Source organism: Somniosus microcephalus, chromosome 24, assembly GCF_052327205.1.
Source record: "Somniosus microcephalus isolate GS21.2 chromosome 24, FLI_Smic_1.0, whole genome shotgun sequence".
In the NCBI taxonomy this organism is placed as follows: Eukaryota; Metazoa; Chordata; class Chondrichthyes; order Squaliformes; family Somniosidae; genus Somniosus; species Somniosus microcephalus.
The window spans coordinates 58,433,027-58,456,438 of record NC_141010.1 but is presented as its reverse complement, the minus strand read 5'-3'; the positions used below and the strand labels follow the sequence as shown (position 1 = coordinate 58,456,438).

At 51.3% G+C, this 23,412-nt stretch overlaps 1 protein-coding gene across 1 annotated transcript in view; it reads left to right on the top strand.

Annotated features, from left to right (window-relative positions):
- kcnh6a (potassium voltage-gated channel, subfamily H (eag-related), member 6a) overlaps window positions 1-22,451 on the top strand; it is a 400,900-nt gene extending 378,449 nt beyond the window's left edge. Inside the window, 5 exon segments of the mRNA XM_085966026.1 lie at window positions 4,996-5,095; window positions 9,232-9,474; window positions 14,628-14,811; window positions 17,178-17,379; window positions 20,546-22,451. Of these exon segments, the coding sequence (XP_085822152.1) occupies window positions 4,996-5,095; window positions 9,232-9,474; window positions 14,628-14,811; window positions 17,178-17,379; window positions 20,546-20,803 (987 nt within the window). The 3' untranslated portion in view covers window positions 20,804-22,451.
- Window positions 22,452-23,412: the final 961 nt, after the last annotated feature.

Below are 23,412 nucleotides of genomic sequence, written 5' to 3'. Positions count from 1 at the left end.
AGAAGTACCGATTTATATATATAGATGATTCTTCTGATTATACATCGCTTTGGTTATGTGGAACCACCCCCCCCATTCAATAACCGCCCCCCACCCCCACCCCCACCCCCAGCGAAATGGCTGATGGGTAACTCAATCCCCTTGGGCGATAGGTCTCACATTTAAATCCTTTTCGCTGTTGTGCCAGTTTTGTTTCCTCTGTCTCCGTGTGCCATGCTGCAGCTCAGCCTCATCCAATGACCCACGAAGGGAGTCGGTAGACAGCAGGACTGACCCCTGCTCCTGTCTCCACCTGACATCCCCACGCACACTTCCCAGAGAAGGAAAACTGCTTCCTGACATCACCCCTGAACGGCCTGGCTCTAATTTTAAGGTGATGCCCCCTTTGTTCTGGACTCCCCCCCACCAGAGGGAATAGTTTATCTCGATCTACTGTTTAAAATCCTTTAATCATCTTAACCACCTCAATTAGATCGCCCCTTAATCTTCTACACTCGAGGGAATACCAGCCTAGTCTGTACAACCTGTCCTCATAATTTAACCCTTTTAGCCCCGGTATCACTCTGGTGAATCTGCGCTGCCCCCTCCAAGGCCAATCTATCCCTCCTGAGGCGCGGTGCCCAGAACTGAACACAGTGCGCTAGAAATTCAGTATAGCCACTTTTGGGGCGGTAAAGTCAGGCGGCCGCTAAAGTTTGCGGCCGGCGCAAAGTCGCGCCCCCTTCGCCGATATTCAGTGGCATCGCCCCAAGAGGTTGCTGCTGCGCTAAAACAGGCGATGCACGACTATCATTAGGCGCTAAGCCGGCGGGCCGGGGCGAAACCCCGGTAGTTGGGCGCAGGGCAGGTGCAGCGAGCTGCTGATTGACGGCAGACACTCTGGCTCCGCTGAGCTCTTAAAGGGGAAGGGTGCATTTGTTCCTCCTCCTCCTCCTCCTCATGATCCAGGCGCACAATGGGGCGGCGCGACTCAAGTTCCGGATTGGAGCGCACAAAGGGCGTTGCACGAGGAAATGACGTCATCATCTGCGTGCGCAGCTGAGCTCGCAAAGACTTTGCGCCGGCGCTAAATCTCTACTGAAGTTGGGGCGAGGCGCAGATCGCGCAGCGCCTCCAGATACGGTCAAACCAGTAACATAATGTCCACCCTTTGTATTCCAGCCCTCTTGCGATAATAGCCAACGTTCCGTACGCCTGTTGGATTGCGTTTTGTACCTGTCCGCCAGCTATTAGTGATGTCTGTACTTGAACCCCTCAATCTCTCTGCTCCTCCACAGTTCCTAGTCGCTCACCATTTAGAAAATACTCTGATTTGTCTTTCTTAGGGTCCAAAGTGGATGACCTCACACTTCCCCACATTAAACTCTGCCCCAGTTTTGCCCCCTCACTGAATCCATCGACGTCCCTTTGTAACCTCCTGCTCCCAATTGCACAATCTCCCGCGCCTCCTAACGGAGATAAACCTCGTCGTGAAACGTTTAAGGAAGCTGCGTCTGCAGCAGGGGAAATCTCGTTACATTGCCGAACCCCGGTCTGATCCGTATGGAATGCACACACTTGGAGTCGGGGGATGGTCCTGTGCCTGTCGGTCCGCTCCGGGAGTCGGGAGCTGCTCGAGGATTGGCCTCCCCCTGCTGGTGAATGAATGAAATGGCACGAGCTGCACTTTGCTCAACCACACTGGGGAACACGCAGGGTTTTTGTTTGGTGGTTTGACTGTAGTTCTCACTTTGTAATAGAGCCAGAAGGGTGAACGTCTACAGATGTTATCGTGGGATTTTAGAATTACAAAGTATTTATAGCACAGAAACAGGCCATTCGGCCCAACTGGTCCGTGTTGGTGTTTATGCTCCACACGAGCCTCCTCCCACCTTTCTCCTCCCACCCCATCAACATATCTTTCTATTCTTTTCTCCCTCATGTGTTTATCTAGATTCCTCTTAAATGCATCTGTGCTATTTGCCTCAACCAGTCCTCGCGGTAGCGAGATCCACAATTTTTTTTTATTCGTTCCTGGGATGTGGGCGTCGCTGGCAAGGCCGGCATTTACTGCCCTCGAGAAGGTGGTGGTGAGCCGCTCTCTGGGTAAAGAAGTTTCTCCTGAATTCCCTATTGGATTTGTTAGTAACTATCTTATATTGATGGCCCTGAGTTTTTTTAGAATATTCCATAATCCGCCCTCCGACGATTTAATCTCTCGCAAGGCAGCACCGGCCTCATCTGTCACGGGCTCTAAATCTGCAGATCGAGCTCTCTCTGACGGAAACGGTTGTCAAAGTCAGAACACAGTTTCTCTGGCGTTCCCCTCCCCTTTCCATTGAGGTGTCCGTTCAAAATGTGCACGTGAGCTGCCCAGCACCGCCGGGAGCTGCATAGCCGGTTGTATTTATTTCGGTGCATCCCCCTGTCAGTGCACCAACTCCTGAAGGGGGATGTCTTTGTGCCCAGGTGTCCCCAGCTCCTTAATGAGCCACTGTAGCCTGATCCCTCATTACTAGTAATATTAAGAACAGGAGGAGGCCATTCTGCCCCTCGGGCCTGTTCCGCCATTCAATTGGATCATGGCTGATCTACACCTTGACTCAGTTTTCCCTCCTTGGCTTCATATCCCTTAATACCCTCACCCACCAAAAATCAATCGATCTCAGGATTGAAAGCTCAAATTAACCCCCAGCGTCCACAGCCTTTCTGGGGACAGAGTTCCAGATTTCCACTACCCTTTGTGAGAAAAAGTGCTTCCTGATTTCCCTCCTAAGTGGCCTGGCTCTAACTTTAAGATCATGTCCCCACGTTCTGATTCCCCACGTTCTGATTCCCCACGTTCTGAAATAGTTTCTCCGTACTTACCCGATCAAATCCCGTTATCATTTTAAACACCGTGACCAGATAACCCCCTCAATCTCCTAAACTGAAGAGAATACAAGTTTATGCAGCCTGTTCTCATCATTTAACCCTTTAAGCCCCCTCTCTATATTTTGGATCCAATCAAACTCCCGAACACCATCCCCCCTCCCTGCTCTTTGCTCAGCCTGAACCAGGCCGTGTGAAATGTCCCAGCCTCTGTTTGATCTGAAGCTGAGCGTCAGACCCCACATCCTTCCTCCTCCCCATCATCATTGCTTCTGCCCCACCGCCGCTGGAACCTTTATCCACACTCCTGTCACCTCTAGCCTCAGTGGCACTGTGGGGATTCTCTCAGGTGAATCCCACCAGTGGGTCTTGCTGGGATCATTTAGAGGAATGAGAGAGTCAGAGTTACAGAGAAAGGCTCAAAATCATTGGGGCTTTTTCGCTGGAACCGAGAAGGTTAAAGGGGGGGAACTAATAGAGGCTTTCAAAATTCTGAAAAGCTTTGAGAGGATAAATGGTGAGAGATTGTTTGTACAAATGTGTACAATTCTGGTCGCCATGTTATAAAAAGGATAGAGGCACTGGAGAGGGTGCAGAGAAGATTTACAAGGATGATACCAGAAATGTGAGGTTCTGCCTATCAGGAAGGGATGAACAGGCTGGGTCTCTTCTATTGAATAGAGAAAGCTGAGGGGTGACCTAACAGAGGTCTTTAAAATGATGAAAGGTTTGGATACAGAGAGAATGTTTCCACTTGTGGGGAAGAGCAAAACTAGAGGCCGTCAATATAAGATGGTCACCAAGAAATCCAATAGGGAATTCAGGAGAAACTTCTTTACCCAGAGAGTGGTGAGAATGTGGAACTCGTTACCACAGGGAGTGGTTGAAGCGAATAGTATCGATGCATTTAAGGGGAGGCTCGACAAGCATCTGAGGGAGAAGGGAATAGAGGGTTACGCTGACAGAGTTAGATGGGGAAAGACGGGAGGAGGCTCGAGTGGAGCATAAACACCGCACGGACAGGTTGGGCCGAATGGCCTGTTTCTGTGCCGTATATCCTGTGTAATTTTATGTAATTGTTTGCACTGGTTGGTGAAGTGGTAACAAGGGGGCAAAGGCCAAGGTTTGTCACTAAGGGAACAAAGGTGTGGGGGAGGAGTTAGAGGAAGTGTTTTGTCACGGGGAGTTTACCACAAGGGGCTACTGAGGGAGAAACTATTTAATAAGGGATTGGGTAAGTATTTAAAAAAGTAAATGTATAAAAGGATATGGGGCAAGAGCAGGGGAATGGGCTTAGACAGCTCCAGTGGAAGAGCTGGCACTAGTACAGACATGATGGGCCGAATGGCCTCCATCTGTGTTGTAATTTCTCTGATTCTGCATTATTCTATATCTACTGTCATCCCCTTTCCCCATTACTCTTCAACATATTTAATATTGCACTAGCAGATCTCCCCTTGGTGTTGCTCAGGATAGGTCAGGGAATGATATTCCAGAGGCTCCCCTTGCTGAGCCCCCTTTGGAGATCCATGTACCATGAGCGCCCGCATCCTTCCACCTGCCCCCATGTCCCAGGATTCTCTGGGTACGCTGCCTGCTTTTAAGGGGATCACGTGCACTGATCCTGCCTCCCTTTTAAAATCAGGGCTACTGAGTGTGCCCGTGTGCCGCTGTACACCGGGTGTGTCCGTGTGCCGGTGTACACCGGGTGTGTCCGTGTGCCGGTGTACACCGGGTGTGTCCGTGTGCTGGTGTACACCGGGTGTGTCCGTGTGCCGGTGTACACTGGGTGTGTCTGTGTGCTGGTGTACACCGGGTGTGCCCGTGTGCCGGTGTACACTGGGTGTGTCTGTGTGTTGGTGTACACCGGGTGTGTCCGTGTGCCGGTGTACACCGGGTGTGTCCGTGTGCCGGTGTACACCGGGTGTGTCCGTGTGCCGGTGTACACCGGGTGTGCCTGTGTACCAGTGTACACCAGGTGTGTCCATGTGCAGGTGTACACTGAGACACAGCCGGTACGCTCTCTCCCACCCAATGGAGAATCGTGCCTGATGAGAATGTTTTGTATCAGAGGGCACCTGGATTCTGTAACTCTATCTGTGTAAGACGAGGATTCTTTTGTGTTATCTAAACTGCATTTAATAGACAGACCGAATTCTCCGTTCACCCCCAAGTGAGGATTCCGACTGCGGGCACAGGAGGGTTCACCGGAGGAAGCTCTCCTTCCGGGAAAGGAGCGACGCTGGTGAGTGTGCTGGCCACGGGCACTGTCCCTTATATAGTGATCACCGCCACCAGTGGCGGCCCAACTCTGTTATACACTGTGTATCACCCATTCCAAAACTGGAACCCCAAATGGACAGACGAGGAGGAGGCTGAGAAACGGCTGCCCAGTGAATCTGACACAGACATCAGGGCCTCCACCCTCACACTGCCATTAACACACTCACTTCAAACTCATTTTGTTCCCAAAGCATTGTGACATGTCTGGGTCTGTTGTAGACTAATTGATGGAGATTGATTGCCATGATTAGTCAACAACTGCAATATCGTTGTATCATGCGACGACAGGCTGGTTGGGGGTGAACTGGATGGTTGGGGGTGAACTGGATGGTTGGAGGTGAACTGGATGGTTGGGGGTGGACTGGATGGTTGGGGGTGGACTGGATGGTTGGGGGTGAACTGGATGGTTGGGGGTGAACTGGATGGTTGGGGGTGAATTGGATGGTTGGGGGTGAATTGGATGGTTGGGAGTGGACTGGATGGTTGGGGGTGAACTGGATGGTTGGGGTGAACTGGATGGTTGGGGGTGAATTGGATGGTTGGGGGTGGACTGGATGGTTGGGGGTGAACTGGATGGTTGGGGTGAACTGGATGGTTGGGGGTGAACTGGATGGTTGGGGTGAATTGGATGGTTGGGGGTGGATGGATGGTTTGGGGTGGATGGATGGTTGGGGGTGAACTGGATGGTTGGGGGTGGATTGGATGGTTGGGGGTGAACTGGATGGTTGGGGGTGAACTGGATGGTTGGGGGTGGACTGGATGGTTGGGGGTGGACTGGATGGTTGGGGGTGAACTGGATGGTTGGGGGTGAACTGGATGGTTGGGGGTGAACTGGATGGTTGGAGGTGAACTGGATGGTTGGGGGTGAATTGGATGGTTGGGGGTGAACTGGATGGTTGGGGGTGAATTGGATGGTTGCGGGTGAACTGGATGGTTGGGGGTGGACTGGATGGTTGGGGGTGAACTGGATGGTTGGGGGTGAACTGGATGGTTGGGGGTGAATTGGATGGTTGCGGGTGAACTGGATGGTTGGGGGTGAACTGGATGGTTGGGGGTGAATTGGATGGTTGGGGGTGAACTGGATGGTTGGGGGTGAATTGGATGGTTGGGGGTGAACTGGATGGTTGGGGGTGAACTGGATGGTTGGGGGTGAATTGGATGGTTGGCGGTGAACTGGATGGTTGGGGGTGAACTGGATGGTTGGCGGTGAACTGGATGGTTGGGGGTGAACTGGATGGTTGGGGTGAACTGGATGGTTGGGGGTGAATTGGATGGTTGGGGGTGAACTGGATGGTTGGGCGTGAACTGGATGGTTGGGGGTGAACTGGATGGTTGGGGGTGGATGGATGGTTGGGGGTGAACTGGATGGTTGGGGTGAACTGGATGGTTGGGGGTGAACTGGATGGTTGGGGTGAACTGGATGTTTGGGGGTGGACTGGATGGTTGGGGGTGAACTGGATGGTTGGGGGTGAACTGGATGGTTGGGGGTGGATGGATGGTTGGGGGTGAATTGGATGGTTGCGGGTGAACTGGATGGTTGGGGGTGAACTGGGTGGTTGGGGGTGAATTGGATGGTTGCGGGTGAACTGGATGGTTGGGGTGAACTGGATGGTTGGGGGTGAACTGGATGGTTGGGGGTGAATTGGATGGTTGGGGGTGAACTGGATGGTTGGAGTGAAATGGATGGTTGGGGGTGGACTGGATGGTTGGGGGTGAACTGGATGGTTGGGGGTGAACTGGATGGTTGGGGGTGGATGGATGGTTGGGGTGAATTGGATGGTTGCGGGTGAACTGGATGGTTGGGGGTGAACTGGATGGTTGGGGGTGAACTGGATGGTTGGGGGTGAACTGGATGGTTGGGGGTGAATTGGATGGTTGGGGGTGAACTGGATGGTTGGGGGTGAACTGGATGGTTGGGGGTGAATTGGATGGTTGGCGGTGAACTGGATGGTTGGGGGTGAACTGGATGGTTGGGGTGAACTGGATGGTTGGGGGTGAATTGGATGGTTGGGGTTGAATTGGATGGTTGGGGGTGAACTGGATGGTTGGGGTGAACTGAATGGTTGGGGGTGAACTGGATGGTTGGGGGTGAACTGGATGGTTGGGGGTGAACTGGATGGTTGGGGGTGAATTGGATGGTTGGGGGTGAACTGGATGGTTGGGGGTGGATTGGATGGTTGGGGGTGGACTGGATTGCTAGTCCTATGATCCCAACCCTGTGGGGAATTTAAGAGTGATGCACCAGTCCATGGCACAGCATGCTGGGAGTTCTCTAGCGCTCAGCGTTGCCATGACGATCTCAGCGGTGCTGCCATTTGAAGAGCAGGGTGTGAGCCTGATTCAAGGGTCAAGTCAACAGTCCCACACGTCACCTGCGAAAGATTCAAGGGCCCCACGGACAGACATGTGCGGCACCGGAAGACAATTTAAATTGAAAATCAACAAAAAATGGAAATATATAAATTTGTTATATTATTGTTTCTGGGACACAGGTGTCAATGGTAAGGCGGTATTAATTGCCCAACCCGAGTTACCCTGAGGTTATTATGTGTCAAACACATAGGGGGGATTTTAACATTTTGACATGCTGGGAGTGGGGGTGAGGGTCTGGTAGCACAGGGAAACCCGAAAGTCTGGGTTTCCCGCATGCTGAGGAGATTTATCTCCAAAGTCTGCATCTTTCATCACAGACGGGTTGCCCGGGGCAGCACGGTGGCATAGTGGTTAGCACTGTTGCCTCACAGCGCCAGGGACCCGGGTTCGAATCCGGACTCGGGTGACTGTCTGTGTGGAGTTTGCACATTCTCCCCGTGTTTGCGTGGGTTTACTCCGTGTGCTCCGGTTTCCTCCCACAGTCCAAAGATGTGCGGGTTAGGTTGATTGGCTATGATAAATTGACCCTTAGTGTTAGGGGGATTAAATATGTGGGGTTACGGGGATAGAGTGGGATATGTGTTGGTGCAGGCTCGATGGGCCAAATGGCCTCTATCTGCACTGTGGGGTTTCTGTGATTTCTGTGATAAATTCACAAGCTCTGGCTCGCGAGTCCAAGGCTGGGTTACCGTACCCACGGTTTTTAGAGGATTTTGTTTTTTTTAATCGCGAGTAAAAAGCTGAGACTCTCTGCCCAAGGATACATTGAGCTTTCCACCAAACTATGGCTACAGCTGCCCCCCCCCCCACCCCCGGTCCAGAGGTGAAGGTGCAGCCATTGAGAGCTGCAGCACACACCAGGGGCCCCCGGCTCGATCACTGGGCTCTCTGCATTTCAGCTGATTCGGTGCCCTGGGACTGGGGGCAGTAAACCAGCCAGGACTCCCACGACTGAACCCCCCCCCCCCCCCATCCAATCACCCTGCCTGGAAGGTGCATGTCGGGAGAGGTTGAACGAGGGTAGAGTTGGACTTGCATAGAATTTATAGCACAAAAGCAGGCCATTCGGCCCAACTGGCCTGTACCGATGTTCATGCTCCACTCGAGCCTCCTCCCACCCTACATCATCTCACCCTATCAACATATCCTTCTATTCTTTTCTCCCTCGTGTGTTTATCTCGCTTCCCCTTAAATGTATCGACACTATTCACCTCGACCACTCCCTGTGGTAGCGAGTTCCACATTCTCACCCTCTCTGAGTAAAGAAGTTTCTCCTGAATTCCCCATTGGATTTATTAGTGACTATCTTATATTTATGGCCCCTAGTTCTGGTCTCCCCCACAAGTGAAAACATCTTCTCTACGTCTACCCTATCGAACCCTTTCAGAATTTTAGAGGCCGCTGTCAGGTCACCCCTCAGCCTTCTCTTTTCTCGATTTTTCTAGACTTGTGACGATGCCCTCCATGGTCGAATATGCTTGCTGACACTCACTGTCTAGGCTCACACATGAAGAGCAGTCACTGGGGCGAGGTACCCAGAGGGTATCCAAGGCCCATGGAATCCTAACCCTGCAAAAGCCAGCACCTTCAGGGGACGTAGAGGAGGGTTTGGAGTGGGGGATTTTTTTTAAGAGTGTCGTGGTGTATATTCAGACTCCCTACTCGTCGTTGAGTGGGCAGGCTGAGGGGGTTGAGTGCGGTACTCATTAAAGCTTTGGATTTCAGATGCTTTGGATGAAGGAGATCAGGTCCCACTGACAAACCACCGCAACCACACAGCGAGGGACCACTGGGACTACAGCGGCATGACACCCCGCTCCCAGTCCAGTGAGGAGAATCTCAAAGCTTCGACCGCCAGCATTACTGAGTTGAAGAACAGATTCCCTGCAACAACTGTAAATTTAGTTACATCTGACACGGGCCACGTGGAGTGCAGAAGGAAAGGCAATGGATCCAATCCCTTCACAGGTACCAGAGTCCCCCTCCATTCCTTGTGGATTTGCCGGATTATTGAGGCGTCATGATAGTTGTCTTCTTCCGAACTGTATTCAGGAAGTTCCTTTGTCATGTCCTGTTCCCCTCCCCCACCCTTTCTGTTTGAACCCCTCCCCCTTCCCTGTCCCAGGCGCCATCTTGTTTCTGAATGAACAGCGGGAGGCCGTTCAAACCCTCGAGCCTGCTCCGCCATTCAGTTGGATCATGGCTGATCTGTGCCTCAACTCCATTTACCGGCCTTAGCTCCATATCCCAACAAATATCAATCGATCTCAAGTCTTGAAAGCTCCAATTGTCCGCCAGCCTCCACCACCTTTTGGGGGAGAGAGTTCCAGATTTCCACGACCTGCAACTTAAACCTGCACTGGTTTCTGAGCCAGACGTGTGACTTCCTGTCTCAGGAATAATCACTGAGAAACGTGATTGTATTTCGCTCCGGGTGAAAGTTTGCTGAAGCTAAAGGCCGTGGCTGCTGGAGAACATCCTGTCTACCACAGGAAGTGATCCCAATCAGCTGCGCGGGCACAGCTCTAAAAGGGCAGAGTGACTTCCTGTTGTGTCCAAGGAGTCACACGCAGTATCTCAGCAGTGCCACTGTGCTCAGACTGACACAGACAGTGTCCCTTGGGAAAGAGTCCTTCCAGCTTAGCCTCAGTGCCACTTCTAGCTGGGAAATGACCCATTGAGCAGCCAATAGAACACGTTGGTGGGCGACAGCGAATGGGTAGAGCGTTGGCTTCAGTGGAAGAGAAAATTTGGGCGGGGTTTAAAATGAGCTACCGATTCGCTATCTCCCGTTTTACGTGAATGCCCTCAGTGAATGCGCAGGAAGCGTGCCTGAAATGTGGTGTCGCTTCATTCACTGCCAGACTCTAGCAGAGCCGTGAGCAACAACAACAACCTGCATTTATATAGCACCTTTAACGTAGTAAAACGTCCCCAGGCGCTTCACAGGAGCGATTATCAGACAAAAGTTGACACCGGCCCACATAAGTGGATATCAGGACAGGTGACCAAAAGCTCAGTCAAACAGGTAGGTTTTAAGGAGCATCTTAAAGGAGGAGAGACGGAGAGGTTTAGGGAGGGAATTCCAGAGCTTGGGGCCCAGGCAGCTGAGGGCACGGCCGCCTATGGTGGAGCGATTAAAAGCGAAGATGCGCAAGAGGCCAGAATTGGAGGAGCGTAGATATCTCGGGGTTTGTAGAGCTGGAGGAGATTACAGAGATAGGGAGGGGCGAGGCCATGGAGGAATTTGAACACAAGGATGAGAATTTTAAAATCGAGACGAGAGTCAATGTAGGTCAGCAAGCACAGGGGTGATGGGTGAACAGGACTTGGTACGAGTTAGGATATGGGCAGCAGAGTTTTAGACGAGCTCGAGTTTAAGTAGGATGGAAGATGGGCGGCCGGCCAGGAGAGCATTGGAATGGTCAAGCCTAGAGGTAACAAAGATATGGGCGAGGTTTCAGGAACATAGAAACATAGAAGATAGGAGCAGGAGTCGGCCATTCGGCCCCTCGAGCCTGCTCCGCCATTCAATGAGATCGTGGCTGAACATCCAAATTCAGTACCCTGTCCCTGCCTTCTCCCCATATCCCTTGATCCCTTTAGCCTTAAGAAATATATCCAACTCCTTCTTGAATATATTTAATGTATTGGCCTCTACTGCCTTCTGTGGTAGAGAATTCCACAGATTCACCACTCTCTGGGTGAAGAAATTCCTCCTCATTTCTGTCCTAAAAGGCTTACCCCTTATCCTTAGACTGTGACCCCTGGTTCTGGACTCCCCGACCATCGGGAACATCCTTCCTGCATCGAGTCTGTCCAGTCCTGCCAGAATTTTATAAGTTTCAATGAGATCCCCTCTCATTCTTCTAAACTCCAGTGAGTATAAGCCCAATCGACCCAATCTCTCCTCATGCGTCATTCCTGCCATCCCAGGTATCAGCCTGGTGAATCTTCGCTGAACTCCTTCCATGGCAAGAATATCCTTCCTCAGATAAGGCGACCAAAACTGCACACAATACTCAAGGTGTGGTCTCACCAAGGCCCTGTACAACTGCAGCAAGATATTCTTGTTCCTGTACTCAAACCCTCTCGCTATGAAGGCCAACATACCATTTGCCTTCTTAACCGCCTGCTGCACCTGCATGCTTACCTTCAGCGACTGGTGCACAAGGACACCCAGGTCTCGTTGCACTTCCCCTTCTCCCAATCTATTGCCATTCAAATAATAATCTGCCTTCCTGTTTTTGCCACCAGTTTTCAGCAGCAGGTGAGCTGATCCGAGGTAGGGCAAAGTTGGGTGATGTTATGGAGGTGGATATATGTTGTTGGAAGCTCATCGCAGGGTCAAATACGACAACAAGGTTGCGAATGGTCTGGCTCCGCCTCAGACAGTTGCCAGGGAGAGAGATGGAGTCGGTGGCTGGGGAACCAAGTTTATGGCGGGGACCAAAGACAACAGCTTCGGTCTTCCCAATATTTAGTTGAGGAAATTTCTGCTCATTCCAGTACTGGAGGTCGGACAAGCAGTCTGACAATTTAGAGAAAGTGGATGCGTTGCGAGAGATGGTGATGAGGTAGAACTGGGTGTCATCAGCATACATGTGGAACCTGACCTTTTTTTTTGGATGGTGTTGCAGAATGGCAGCATGTAGATGAGAAATAGGAGGGGGCCAAGGATAGATCCTGGGGGGACCCAAGAGGTAACGGTGCAGGAACGGGAAGCGAAGCCAGTGCAGGTGATTCTCTGGCTATGACTGGATAGATAAGAATGGAACCAGACCAGGGAGTCCCACCCAGCTGGACGACGGAGCAGAGGCATTGGAGGAGAATGGTGTGGTCAGCTGTGTCAAAGGCTGCAGACAGGTCGCGAAGGATGAGGAGGGATATTTTACCACAGTCATAGTCACATAGAATGTTATTTGTGACTTTGATCAGAGCTGTTTCAGTACTGTGGCCGAGGTGGAAACCTGATTGGAGGGATTCAAACATGGAGTTGTGGGAAAGATGGGCACGGATTTGAGGTGACAACACAATCAAGGACTTTGGAGAGGAAAGGGAGGTTGGAGATGGGGCGGTAGTTTGCAAGGACGGAGGGGTCAAGGGTAGGTTTTTTGAGGTGAGGGTTGATAACAGCAGAATTGAAGTGGAGGGGGACAGTACCTGAGGAGAGGGAACTGTTAATAATATCAGCTAACATGGGGGTCAGGAAGAGAAGTTGGGTGGTCAGCAGTTTGGTGGGAATAGGATCGAGGGAGCAGGAGGTGGGTCTCATGGACAAGATGAGCTCGGAGATGGGAGAGAAACTAGAGAAAGATTTGAGTTCAGGGCTAGGGCAGGGGGAACCTTAGGGGATGTTTGGCCCGGTGGGCTAGGGGAAGGGAAGGAAGTGGCAGAGAAAAGAAAAAGAAAATAAAGAAAGACTTTCACGACCACCAGACGTCCCAATGAGGTAGTCACTGTTGTAATGTAGGAAACGCGGCAGCCAATTTGCACAAAGCCCCTCGAGCCTGTTAACATTAGGAACAGGAAGAGGACATTCAGCCCCTTTAGCCTGTTAATAATATTGGCCCAGAAATTCGGGTCTCCATGGGTGAGTACGCACGGGGTACTCACCCGTAGGCCCAATGGAAGTGCCGGTTTCCTTCATGCACTGCGCATGCGCGGGAAACCGGCACTTCCGTTCCCCTGAAAGAAGGGGTTCAGAGGTTGAACGCGTGCGCCGGAGAGGCTGCGCGTGCGCATCGAACTTACGTTTTTTTTCCAGGTTTTCCCGGGAGGGTAAGTCGCCAGAAGTTAGACATTTAAAAAGCAGGCGTAAGGCCTGCTTTTTACAAGGTAAGTGGTGAATTAATTAAAATTAAAACATTTTTTCCACAGGTTTATTATTTTTAAATACTTTAAAGCAAGGTAAGTTTATTTTTAGCCCCGTTAGAAAATAAAATTATTTTTTTCAAAAATTTTAATTATTGTTTAAATGTTCTGGACCAATGGACTTTTTACATGCAGTGAACATTTTATATGCAGATAGCACCCTCTGGTGGTAGTTATTGTGTTAGCAGTTTGTATGCTGGAAAGGTCATCTGATCTTTCTACCTTTCTTCCTGTGTGAGGTCATTTGACCTTTGTACCTTTCTTCCTGTGTAACACAGGAAGTAGAATTCCAGGAAGAACCTGGCGGTAATGGAGGATTCCATAAGGGTTTCACAATCCAATGTAATCTGATTTCATATGTTAGGCCAAGCGCAATATCTGTGAGTATCTTTGTTTCTTAGCATAATAGCAACGCTGTCAGAGTAGTATTTTGATAACACTATGTTTATAAAAGGTTAATATTTGATAGTTATAGAAGTTAGTCCAAATGTTAGTTAGTTATACAATTAGTCTATTCTACTGTTGTAAATATGTTTATATCTTATGTAATATCGAATGTATAGTACTCAGTTTATGTACAAAACATACTTTGTCTTTGTTTACAGTTTCACAAATTTGTTCAAGTAAAGCTTCAAAACAGCAAACGGCTTCACGAAGAATTATTTTTGAATAAGTGTTTAACTTGCTGGATAACTAGATAGGAGCACGTCTAGCGCGGCCAGTACATTCAAATAGTTATTTCATGTAATTTATAGTTTATTTTAAAATGTGATCTTTTAAAAAATTTATTTGAAGATTCAGTGATGTTTTGGGGCCCGTAGTATTTATAAGTTTTGACAGGATGGGCATTCCCCATGGCTCCCCATGGCCCACGTGATCCCAGGGGCCGCATCGAACTAACTGCACCCCTGGGACACGCAAGCACTGCGCGCCGGCAGCTGGGCCAGGCCCCGGATCGGAATTCCACAGGGGCCCACAGCTCAGCGGCTGGTGCGCTAGGTAAGTGCAGGTCGGGGGCTTACACCCGCGGGAAGCCCCCGACCCGAATTTCTGGGCCATTAGAAACATTAGGAGGAGAACATTCAGCCCCTCGCTGCTGTTCCACCATTCAATCAGATCATGGCTGATCTGCAGCTCAACCCCAGTTACCCGCCTTTGATACCGGATGAAATTCTGTCGATTTCAGAGCGTAGATTTTCTCTGGCGTTTGTTGAGCAGCTTGAACCTGTGCCTCTTTCTGTCATCAGGTACCTTCACAAGTATGTCAAACATGTTCAGCTTCTGGGGTGAGAGGAAGAGCAGCCAGCGCTCGGAGTCACACAGGCGTTCAATGTCAGCTCACGCTAACCTAGGGACAACATCCAGCATGGAGGACAGGGCCAGGCTCAAGGTGGAATCCAGGCTGGAGATGCTCCATGCACAGCTTAACAGGTGAGCGCAACACACCGGGCGTTTGGCCAGACTGTAACCAATACAGTCAACTCCAGCCTAAACCTCTTGTCCTCCCACCTCAAGATCAGAATCACACGCGTGTAGGGACTGTGGTGATAATTCCACGTTATGTTTGCACCGTACTGTGCGATCTGTACCGGTTCTTACACGAGTGATACCACACTTTCACTGCCTGCTCATATCCTTGTGAAGCTGGGGAAGACAAGACACCACACATGTGCTCAACCACACGTGCACAGACTCATACTCACACTCACACGCGTATTAACACTCATTCACGTGCTCACACTCATACTCACACACGTACTCACACTCATACCTGCACTCGCACTCGTACTCACACCCGCACCCACTCACTTACTCACATACATCCCCGTACTCACACTCGTATTCACACCCGCACTCAGTCACTTACTCACATACATCCCTGTACTCACACTCGTACTCACACCCGCACTCACTCACATACATCCCCGTACTCACACTCGTACTCACACCCGCACCCACTCACTTACTCACATACATCCCCGTACTCACACTCGTACTCACACCCGCACCCACTCACTTACTCACATACATCCCTGTACTCACACTCGTACTCACACCCGCACCCACTCACTTACTCACATACATCCCTGTACTCACACTCGTACTCACACCCGCACTCAGTCACTTACTCACATACATCCCCGTACTCACACTCGTACTCACACCCACTCACTTACTCACATACATCCCCGTACTCGCACACGTGCTAACTCTCGTGCTCATATATACTCTTACATTCAGGCTGAGGCACATATCTCACACCTGTGCTCACACATTTAAACACTTAAATACTCTCGCACCCCTGACACACATACTGTCACACTCATGCTCACATACTCTCGCGTGCGTGCTGACACTCCTGCTCACGCACAGACTCTCACGCTCTTTATCGTTTAATTAAGAAAAGGCGTACAGATCAGAAGGCCCAGCGTTGTGCTGAGGTAGCTGTCAGCAGCCAGGGAAGCAGTAGGACTACCATCGGCCTCAGTGCCCAGGCTGGGGAAGGGAACAACAGTCAGGGTTCCCGCTCCTGATTGCGCCCCAACGCCCCTGCTGCTAAGTGTATGCGGTTTGGGCAATGGATGAGGATAGGATCGAGCTCCACCTACACCCATCTATATTGAAATAGCCTGGCGGCCCTCACCAGCTGGTATATGAATACAGCGGGGTGGCGACTGTATACCCAGCAGCGGGTGAGTGAAACCGTAACCCCAGCAACGTGTTAATCGAACCGTAACCCTGGAAATGATCTAATGGAACCGTAACCCTAGCAATGAGTTCATAAAACCGTATCCCTAGCAACGAGTGAGTGAAATCATAACCCGAGCTACCAGACAATGCCTTTTCGAATGAAATTATAAGGAGACCCTGGGTTGCCCTTTCAAGAGGTGAATGGAGAAAACTAAAGGTCATGTAGTTTTAATAGGGAACATTCACTCATACTATGAATGCTGGGATAGTGACACTGCCATCACTTTCTTTGTTTGCTCTCAGTCTCCAGTCAGAGAAAGCAAAAGAAAAGGTCAAATCTGAGATGCACCTGGACAGCACAGGTGGGAGATGTCAATCCCGAGGGGAGTGGGGGGAGACCATGATCGTCCACATTTGATTTCACCCCGTGCAGGAGTGTGGATCTAGATGGGGAGTACGCCCGAGCCAGATTTAATTTTTAACCAGTGTCTCCATTAGAGCCCTGGCCTCCCGTCTGCTGAACATACTTTCCGCTCTTTGTCTTCACGTTCTGCAACTACATCAGAATTGAAATCACACAGGTTCCCAATGAGCCCATTACCAGCCCCCCAGGGGGTGGGGGGACAGTGGGCGGGGGGCAGGGGCAGTGGGCAATGGCAGTGGGCGGGGGCAGTGGGCAGAGGTGGGGGCAGTGGGCGGCGGGCGGGGGCAGTGGTGGGGGCAGTGGTAGGGCAGTGCAGTGGGCGGGGGGCAGGGACTGGGCTGGGGGCGGGGGGCGAGGGGGTGATGCAGTCGGCTGTAGCTCTCCTTTTATCCCTGGGACCCGTGTTGAAGTCCAGCCCAGACTGACTGGATGGATGGAAACTGCCCCCATCTGTTGACTGGAAGCGTCCCAGGTGGGATAACATGACAGCTGAGTCCTGGGCAGTGTGCGGCACTGGGGCTTCTTGGGCATGCCCGCTGACTGCCACCCTATGTGTCTTGGCCTCTCAGAAACTGGGCAATACCATCAGTGAAGCCAAAATTTTTTGAGGAATCAAATCTCCCTGTGCAGGCCACGAGCCTGGGAAACCCCAGCTAACCGCACATCTCCAACCCTCCCACAGGCTGGAGACCAGGATGACGGCCGATATCAACATCATCCTGCAGCTCCTGCAGAGACAGGCAGTGCCGGTGCCCGTGCCTCCCGCCTACAGCGCTCTCTCACCAGCATCCCACCCCGTCGACATGTACTCCCCACTATCAGCAGAATCCAACGTGTCGTCCTCTGCTCAACCGGCGTCTCCGCTCCGAGCTTCTCCTCGGGAGGTAAGTCTCATCTCCACTCCCCGTCATTGGGCAATGGTAACCACATGACCGTTAATGCCACATGGGTTGCAGCCACCAATCAGCTTGTACAACTTGATTGTAAAGCAGCCATGACAATTATCCCCATCCACAATTGGCCAATCGCTGGGGTCGCCAACTCTGATTGGATGTGTTCTGGGAGGTACCATCACCTGACTTCCCACCCCCAATGGCCCCGCCCCCAAGCTCCCACCATTAGTCACCTGACACGCCCATCACCACGGCGCCCGGCCTCCCCACGGCCAATTGCTCAACGAACACACTCTTCATTACCCAATAGGATGATTCTTGACTGTCAGTCAAACAGTCTTTTCTGATCTCTGATATTTTTATAACACTAAACAAAAGTGTACAAAGAAAGTGAGTCCCTGTCCCAGCCTCAACCATTACCCCAGGCCCTGTCGCAGCCATTACCCCCAGGCCCAGCCTCAACCATTACCCCAGGCCCTGCCTCAGCCATTATACCCAGGCCCTGCCTCAACCATTACCCCCAGGCCCTGTCGCAGCCATTACCCCCAGGCCCTGCCTCAACCATTACCCCCAGGCCCTGCCTCAACCATTACCCCCAGGCCCTGCCTCAACCATTACCCCCAGGCCCTGCCTCAACCATTACCCCCAGGCCCTGCCTCAACCATTATCCCCAGGCCCAGCCTCAGGCATTACCCCCAGGCCCTGTCCCAGCATCAAACATTAGCCCCGGGCCCTTTCTCAGCCATTAACCCAGGCCCATCCCAGCCTCAGCCATTACCCCCAGGCCCTGCCTCAGCCATTACCCCCAGGCCCTGCCTCAGCCATTACCCCCAAGCTCTGCTTCAACCATTACCCCCAGGCCCTGCCTCAGCCATTACCCCTGGCCTCAGCCATTACCCCCAGGCCCTGCCTCAGCCATTACCCCCAGGCCTTGCCTCAACCATTAACTCCAGGCTCTGCCTCAGCCATTACCACCAGCCCCTGCCTCAGCCATTACCCCCAGGCTCAGCCATTACCCCCAGGCCCTGCCTCAGCCTCAGCCATTACCCCCAGGCCCTGCCTGAGCCATTACCACCAGGCCGTGTCCCAAACTCAGCCATTACCCCCAGGCCAATCGCAGCCATTACCCCCAGGCCCAGCCTCAACCATTACCCCCAGGCCCAGCCTCAGCCATTATATAGAAACATAGAAGATAGGAGCAGGAGTAGGCCATTCGGCCCCTCGAGTCTGCTCCGCCATTCAATGCGATTATGGCTGATCATCCAAGGTCAGTACCCGGTACCTGCTTTCTCCCCATATCCCTTTAGCCTTAAGAAATATATCCAACTCCTTCTTGAATATATTTAATGAATTGGCCTCTACAGCCTTCTGTGGTAGAGAATTCCACAGGTTCACCTCTCTCTGGGTGAAGAAATTCCTCCTCATTTCTGTCCTAAAAGGCTTACCCCTTATCCTTAGACTGTGACCCCCTGGTTCTGGACTCCCCGGCCATCGGGAACATCCTCCCTGCATCTAGTCTGTCCAGTCCTGTCAGAATTTTATAAGTTTCAATGAGATCCCCTCTCATTCTTCTAAACTCCAGCGAGTATAAGCCTAATCGACCCAATCTCTCCTCATACGTCATTCCTGCCATCCCAGGTATCAGTCTGGTGAATCTTCGCTGAACTCCCTCCATGGCAAGAATATCCTTCCTCAGATAAGACGACCAAAACTGCACACAATACTCAAGGTGCGGTCTCACCAAGGCCCTGTACAACTGTAGCAAGACATCCTTGTTCCTGTACTCGAACCCTCTCGCTATGAAGGCCAACATACCATTTGCCTTCTTACCCGCCTGCTGCACCTGCATGCTTACCTTCAGCGACTGGTGCACAAGGACACCCAGGTCTCATTGCACTTCCCCTTCTCCCAATCTATTGCCATTCAGATAATAATCTGCCTTCCTGTTTTTGCCACCAAAGTGGATAACCTCACATTTATCCACGTTATATTGCATCTGCCATGTTTCTGCCCAATCACCCAACCTGTCCAAATCATCCTGTAGTTTCTTGGCATCCTCCTCACAGCACACACGTCCACCCAGCTTTGCGTCATCTGCAAATTTGCAGATATTACATCTAGTTCCCTTGTCTAGATCATTAATATATATTGTGAATAGCTGGGGTCCAAGGACCGATCCCTGCGGTACCCCACTAGTCACTGCCTGCCACTCTGAAAAAGACCCGTTTATTCCAACTCTTTGCTTCCTGTCTGCCAACCAGTTCTCTATCCAAGTCAATACCTTGCCCCCAATCCCATGTGCCTTAACTTTACATGCTAATCTCTTATACGGGACCTTATCGAAAGCCTTCTGAAAGTCCAAATACACCACATCCACTGGTTCTCCCTTATCTATTCTACCAGTTACAGCCTCAAAAAATTCCAGTAGATTACCCCTAGGCCCAGCCTCAACCATTACCCCCAGGCACTGCCTCAGCCAATACCCCCAGGCCCTGTCCCAGCCTCAGCCATTAACCCCAGGCCTTGCCTCAAACATTAACCCCAGGCCCTGTCCCAACCTCAGCCTTTACACCAGGCCCTGTCCCAGCCTCAACCATTACCCCCAGGCCCTGCCTCAGCCTTTACCCCAGGTGTTGCCTCAGCCATTACTCCTAGTCCCTGCCTCAACCATTACCCCCAGGCCCTGCCTCAGCCATTACGCCCAGGCTCAGCCATTACCACCAGCCCCTGCCTCAACCATTACCCCCAGCCCCTTCCTCAACCACTACCCCCAGGCCCTGCCTCATCCACTACCCCCAGGCCCTGTCTCAACCATTACCCCCAGGCCCTGTCTCAACCACTACCCCCAGGCCCTGTCTCAACCACTACCCCCAGGCCTTGTCTCAACCACTACCCCCAGGCCCTGCCTCAACCGCTACCCCCAGGCCCTGCCTCATCCACTACCCCCAGGCCCTGTCTCAACCATTACCCCCAGGCCCCTGTCCCTGCCTTGCGGAGTCTCATGTGATCAGGGGGTCTCGTATTGATTGGGGAATTCACCCCCACGGAACCCTCCCCAGCAAGACTAGAAAAGTGTATTAGTGTCGCCCTCAGGTCTGCATTGAGGCCATTGAACAGGTTTAGCACAAATCTCATAGAATTCTGTTTCTTTCCCCAGAGTCCGTGTTATACAAAGTTGGAGAAAGTCCAGGTGAAATCCCAGGAAGCCTTGTCTAGCGGAGCCCAGCTGACGGTGGCGCCGGATCCAACAGTCACCCTCCACCCTCCCCTGGGGACACAGCTTCAGAGATCGGCTCCCTCGCCCGCTTGCTTCAGCCCGTCTCACTTTCCCTCGCTCCCAGAACATTTGGGAAGTTCTGGCACACATACAGACATTAAGAGGCATGTGTCAGACCCAGTCCTCCCGGGCAGTTAGGGGCTCGCCGTGAGTTAGCAGGAACTTTACTTCGCTCTGTCCTCCGTTTTCTAACCGCACGGCCAAGAACAGGGGTCCCGCGCTGCTCTGCCGCGGATGGGAGATCGGGCGCGATTGTGTTACTAAACTTGCTGCAGGCCCTCAAACAAATTGGGCTGTGTAGGAATTAGACAAAACGAAGAGGACTTCGAGCAAACCTGAGCGACTTATTTTTATTTCCACCACTTTATTTTTAAAGTATTTATCATCCTCCACAGGAAAGGAAAACAGCAGCCATTCTGTGAACACGCTCCAAATATTTCAAAAACATCGTCCACATCTGCAGCAAAGGTCTGATTACAGATGGGCAATGAATTTCAATGGATTCATTGTTGGACACTAATGCAGCAATTGAAGGTGGTACATTGGGACAGTGTAGAGGGAGCTTTACTCAGTATCTAACCTGTGCTGTACCTGCCCTGTGAATGTTTGATGGGACAGTGTAGAGGGAGCTTTACTCTGTATCTAACCCCTTCTGTACCTGCCCTGGGAGTGTTTGATGGGACAGTGTAGAGGGAGCTTTACTCTGTATCTAACCTGTGCTGTACCTGCCCTGTGAGTGTTTGATGGGACAGTGTAGAGGGAGCTTTACTCTGTATCTAACCTGTGCTGTACCTGCCCTGTGAGTGTTTGATGGGACAGTGTAGAGGGAGCTTTACTCTGTATCTAACCTGTGCTGTACCTGCCCTGTGAGTGTTTGATGGGACAGTGTAGAGGGAGCTTTACTCTGTATCTAACCTGTGCTGTACCTGCCCTGTGAGTGTTTGATGGGACAGTGTAAAGGGAGCTTTACTCTGTATCTAACCTGTGCTGTACCTGCCCTGGGAGTGTTTGATGGGACAGTGTAGAGGGAGCTTTACTATCTAACCTGTGCTGTACCTGCCCTGGGAGTGTTTGATGGGGACAGTGTAGAGGGAGCTTTACTCTGTATCTAACCAGTGTTGTACCTGCCCTGGGAGTGTTTGATGGGACAGTGCAGAGGGAGCTTTACTCTGTATCTAACCCGGGCTGTACCTGCCCCGGGAGTGTTTGATGGGGACAGTGTAGAGGGAGCTTTACTCTGTATCTAACCCGTGCTGTACCTGCCCCGGGAGTGTTTGATGGGACAGTGTAGAGGGAGCTTTACTCTGTATCTAACCCGTGCTGTACCTGCCCCAGGAGTGTTTGATGGGACAGTGTAGAGGGAGCTTTACTCTGTATCTAACCAGTGTTGTACCTGCCCTGGGAGTGTTTGATGGGACAGTGTAAAGGGAGCTTGCCTCTCCATCTGTGCTGTGGTAAGTGTAATTTTAGCTTTCAGTGATGGTGTAAAATGGGCTGTAGCGGATTGACCGACGGTTGTACACCCTGCCTGAGTTTCCTTTCCATTAAAGACTCGACTATCGTCTAATCAGAGGTGAATCTGCTACAGTCTGTTTTAAACCATCAACAAAAGTTAAACTTAGCCCAGAGTGCTAACAATGTAGAACTCCTTCACAGCATTCACGTTCCAAATCCTCCCTCAACCTTACACTCCATAAACACTTCCAACCCAAAGGAGCCATGATGTGGAGATGCCGGTGTTGGATTGGGGCGGACAAATGTGGGAAGTCACACACCAGGCTATAATCCAACAGCTTTATTTGAAATCACAAGCTTTCGGAGCGCTGCTCCACCTGACGAAGGAGCAGCGCTCCGAAAGCTTGTGATTTGAAATAAAGCTGTTGGACTATAGCCTGGTGTGTGTCTTCCCACATTTAACCCAAAGGAGGGCAGAATAGTCATTCACACTTGAGTTTTCCCATTTCTCTTCTCCAGCGGTTTCGGAGGACTGATATCGCATCCCAGCACAACGCAGCAGTGTCTGGTGAGAAGTGGACAACGTGCACGCCCTGCACTGTCCAACTCTTCCCTCACTGCCAGAACCCTCACCCGCACCCAATCCCTGCAGGTTTCAGATTGACTGCTGCTGCCCTCAACCCCATGAGTTGGTGGCTCCGTTGGGACTTCCTGTTTGCTGAAGGATGAGTGACATCTGATTTTGCAGAGGAAAATGGGGGCAATGTTCCGATTGGTCAAGCAATATTGCTCATGGAAACAGATTTGCATTGGGAGTATACAATAAACAGTAATCTGATTGGCTGAGCAATGTTGTCATTATTGGCGCATAATCCAACCCGCAAGTGCAACTGGCTTTAGTGGGTAAATTCAGTGCAGAACTGCGAGACTGTTGGAGGTGTCGTATTTCGGATGAGATGTTAACCCACCTGCCCTCCCAGGTGAACGAAAAATCCCACGGCACTATTCGCGTTCACCCCCATCTCTAGACCAATATCTGTCCCTCACCCAACACCACAACCACATTATCTGGTCATTAATCTCATTGCTGTTTGCAAATTGGCTGCTGCATTGCCAAACTTTCTAAGTGACTACACTTCAAAAAGTACTTCATTGGTGTAAAGCACAGTGGGAGGGTCTTGCCTACATGTGCATCATTTAAACGAGCAGAGCAAGAGTGTGAATTGTACCAACTGTTTACAAATGCAGGTGGGGATGTCATGCAGAGCTGGGCCCCACGCTCAGATTTAAAC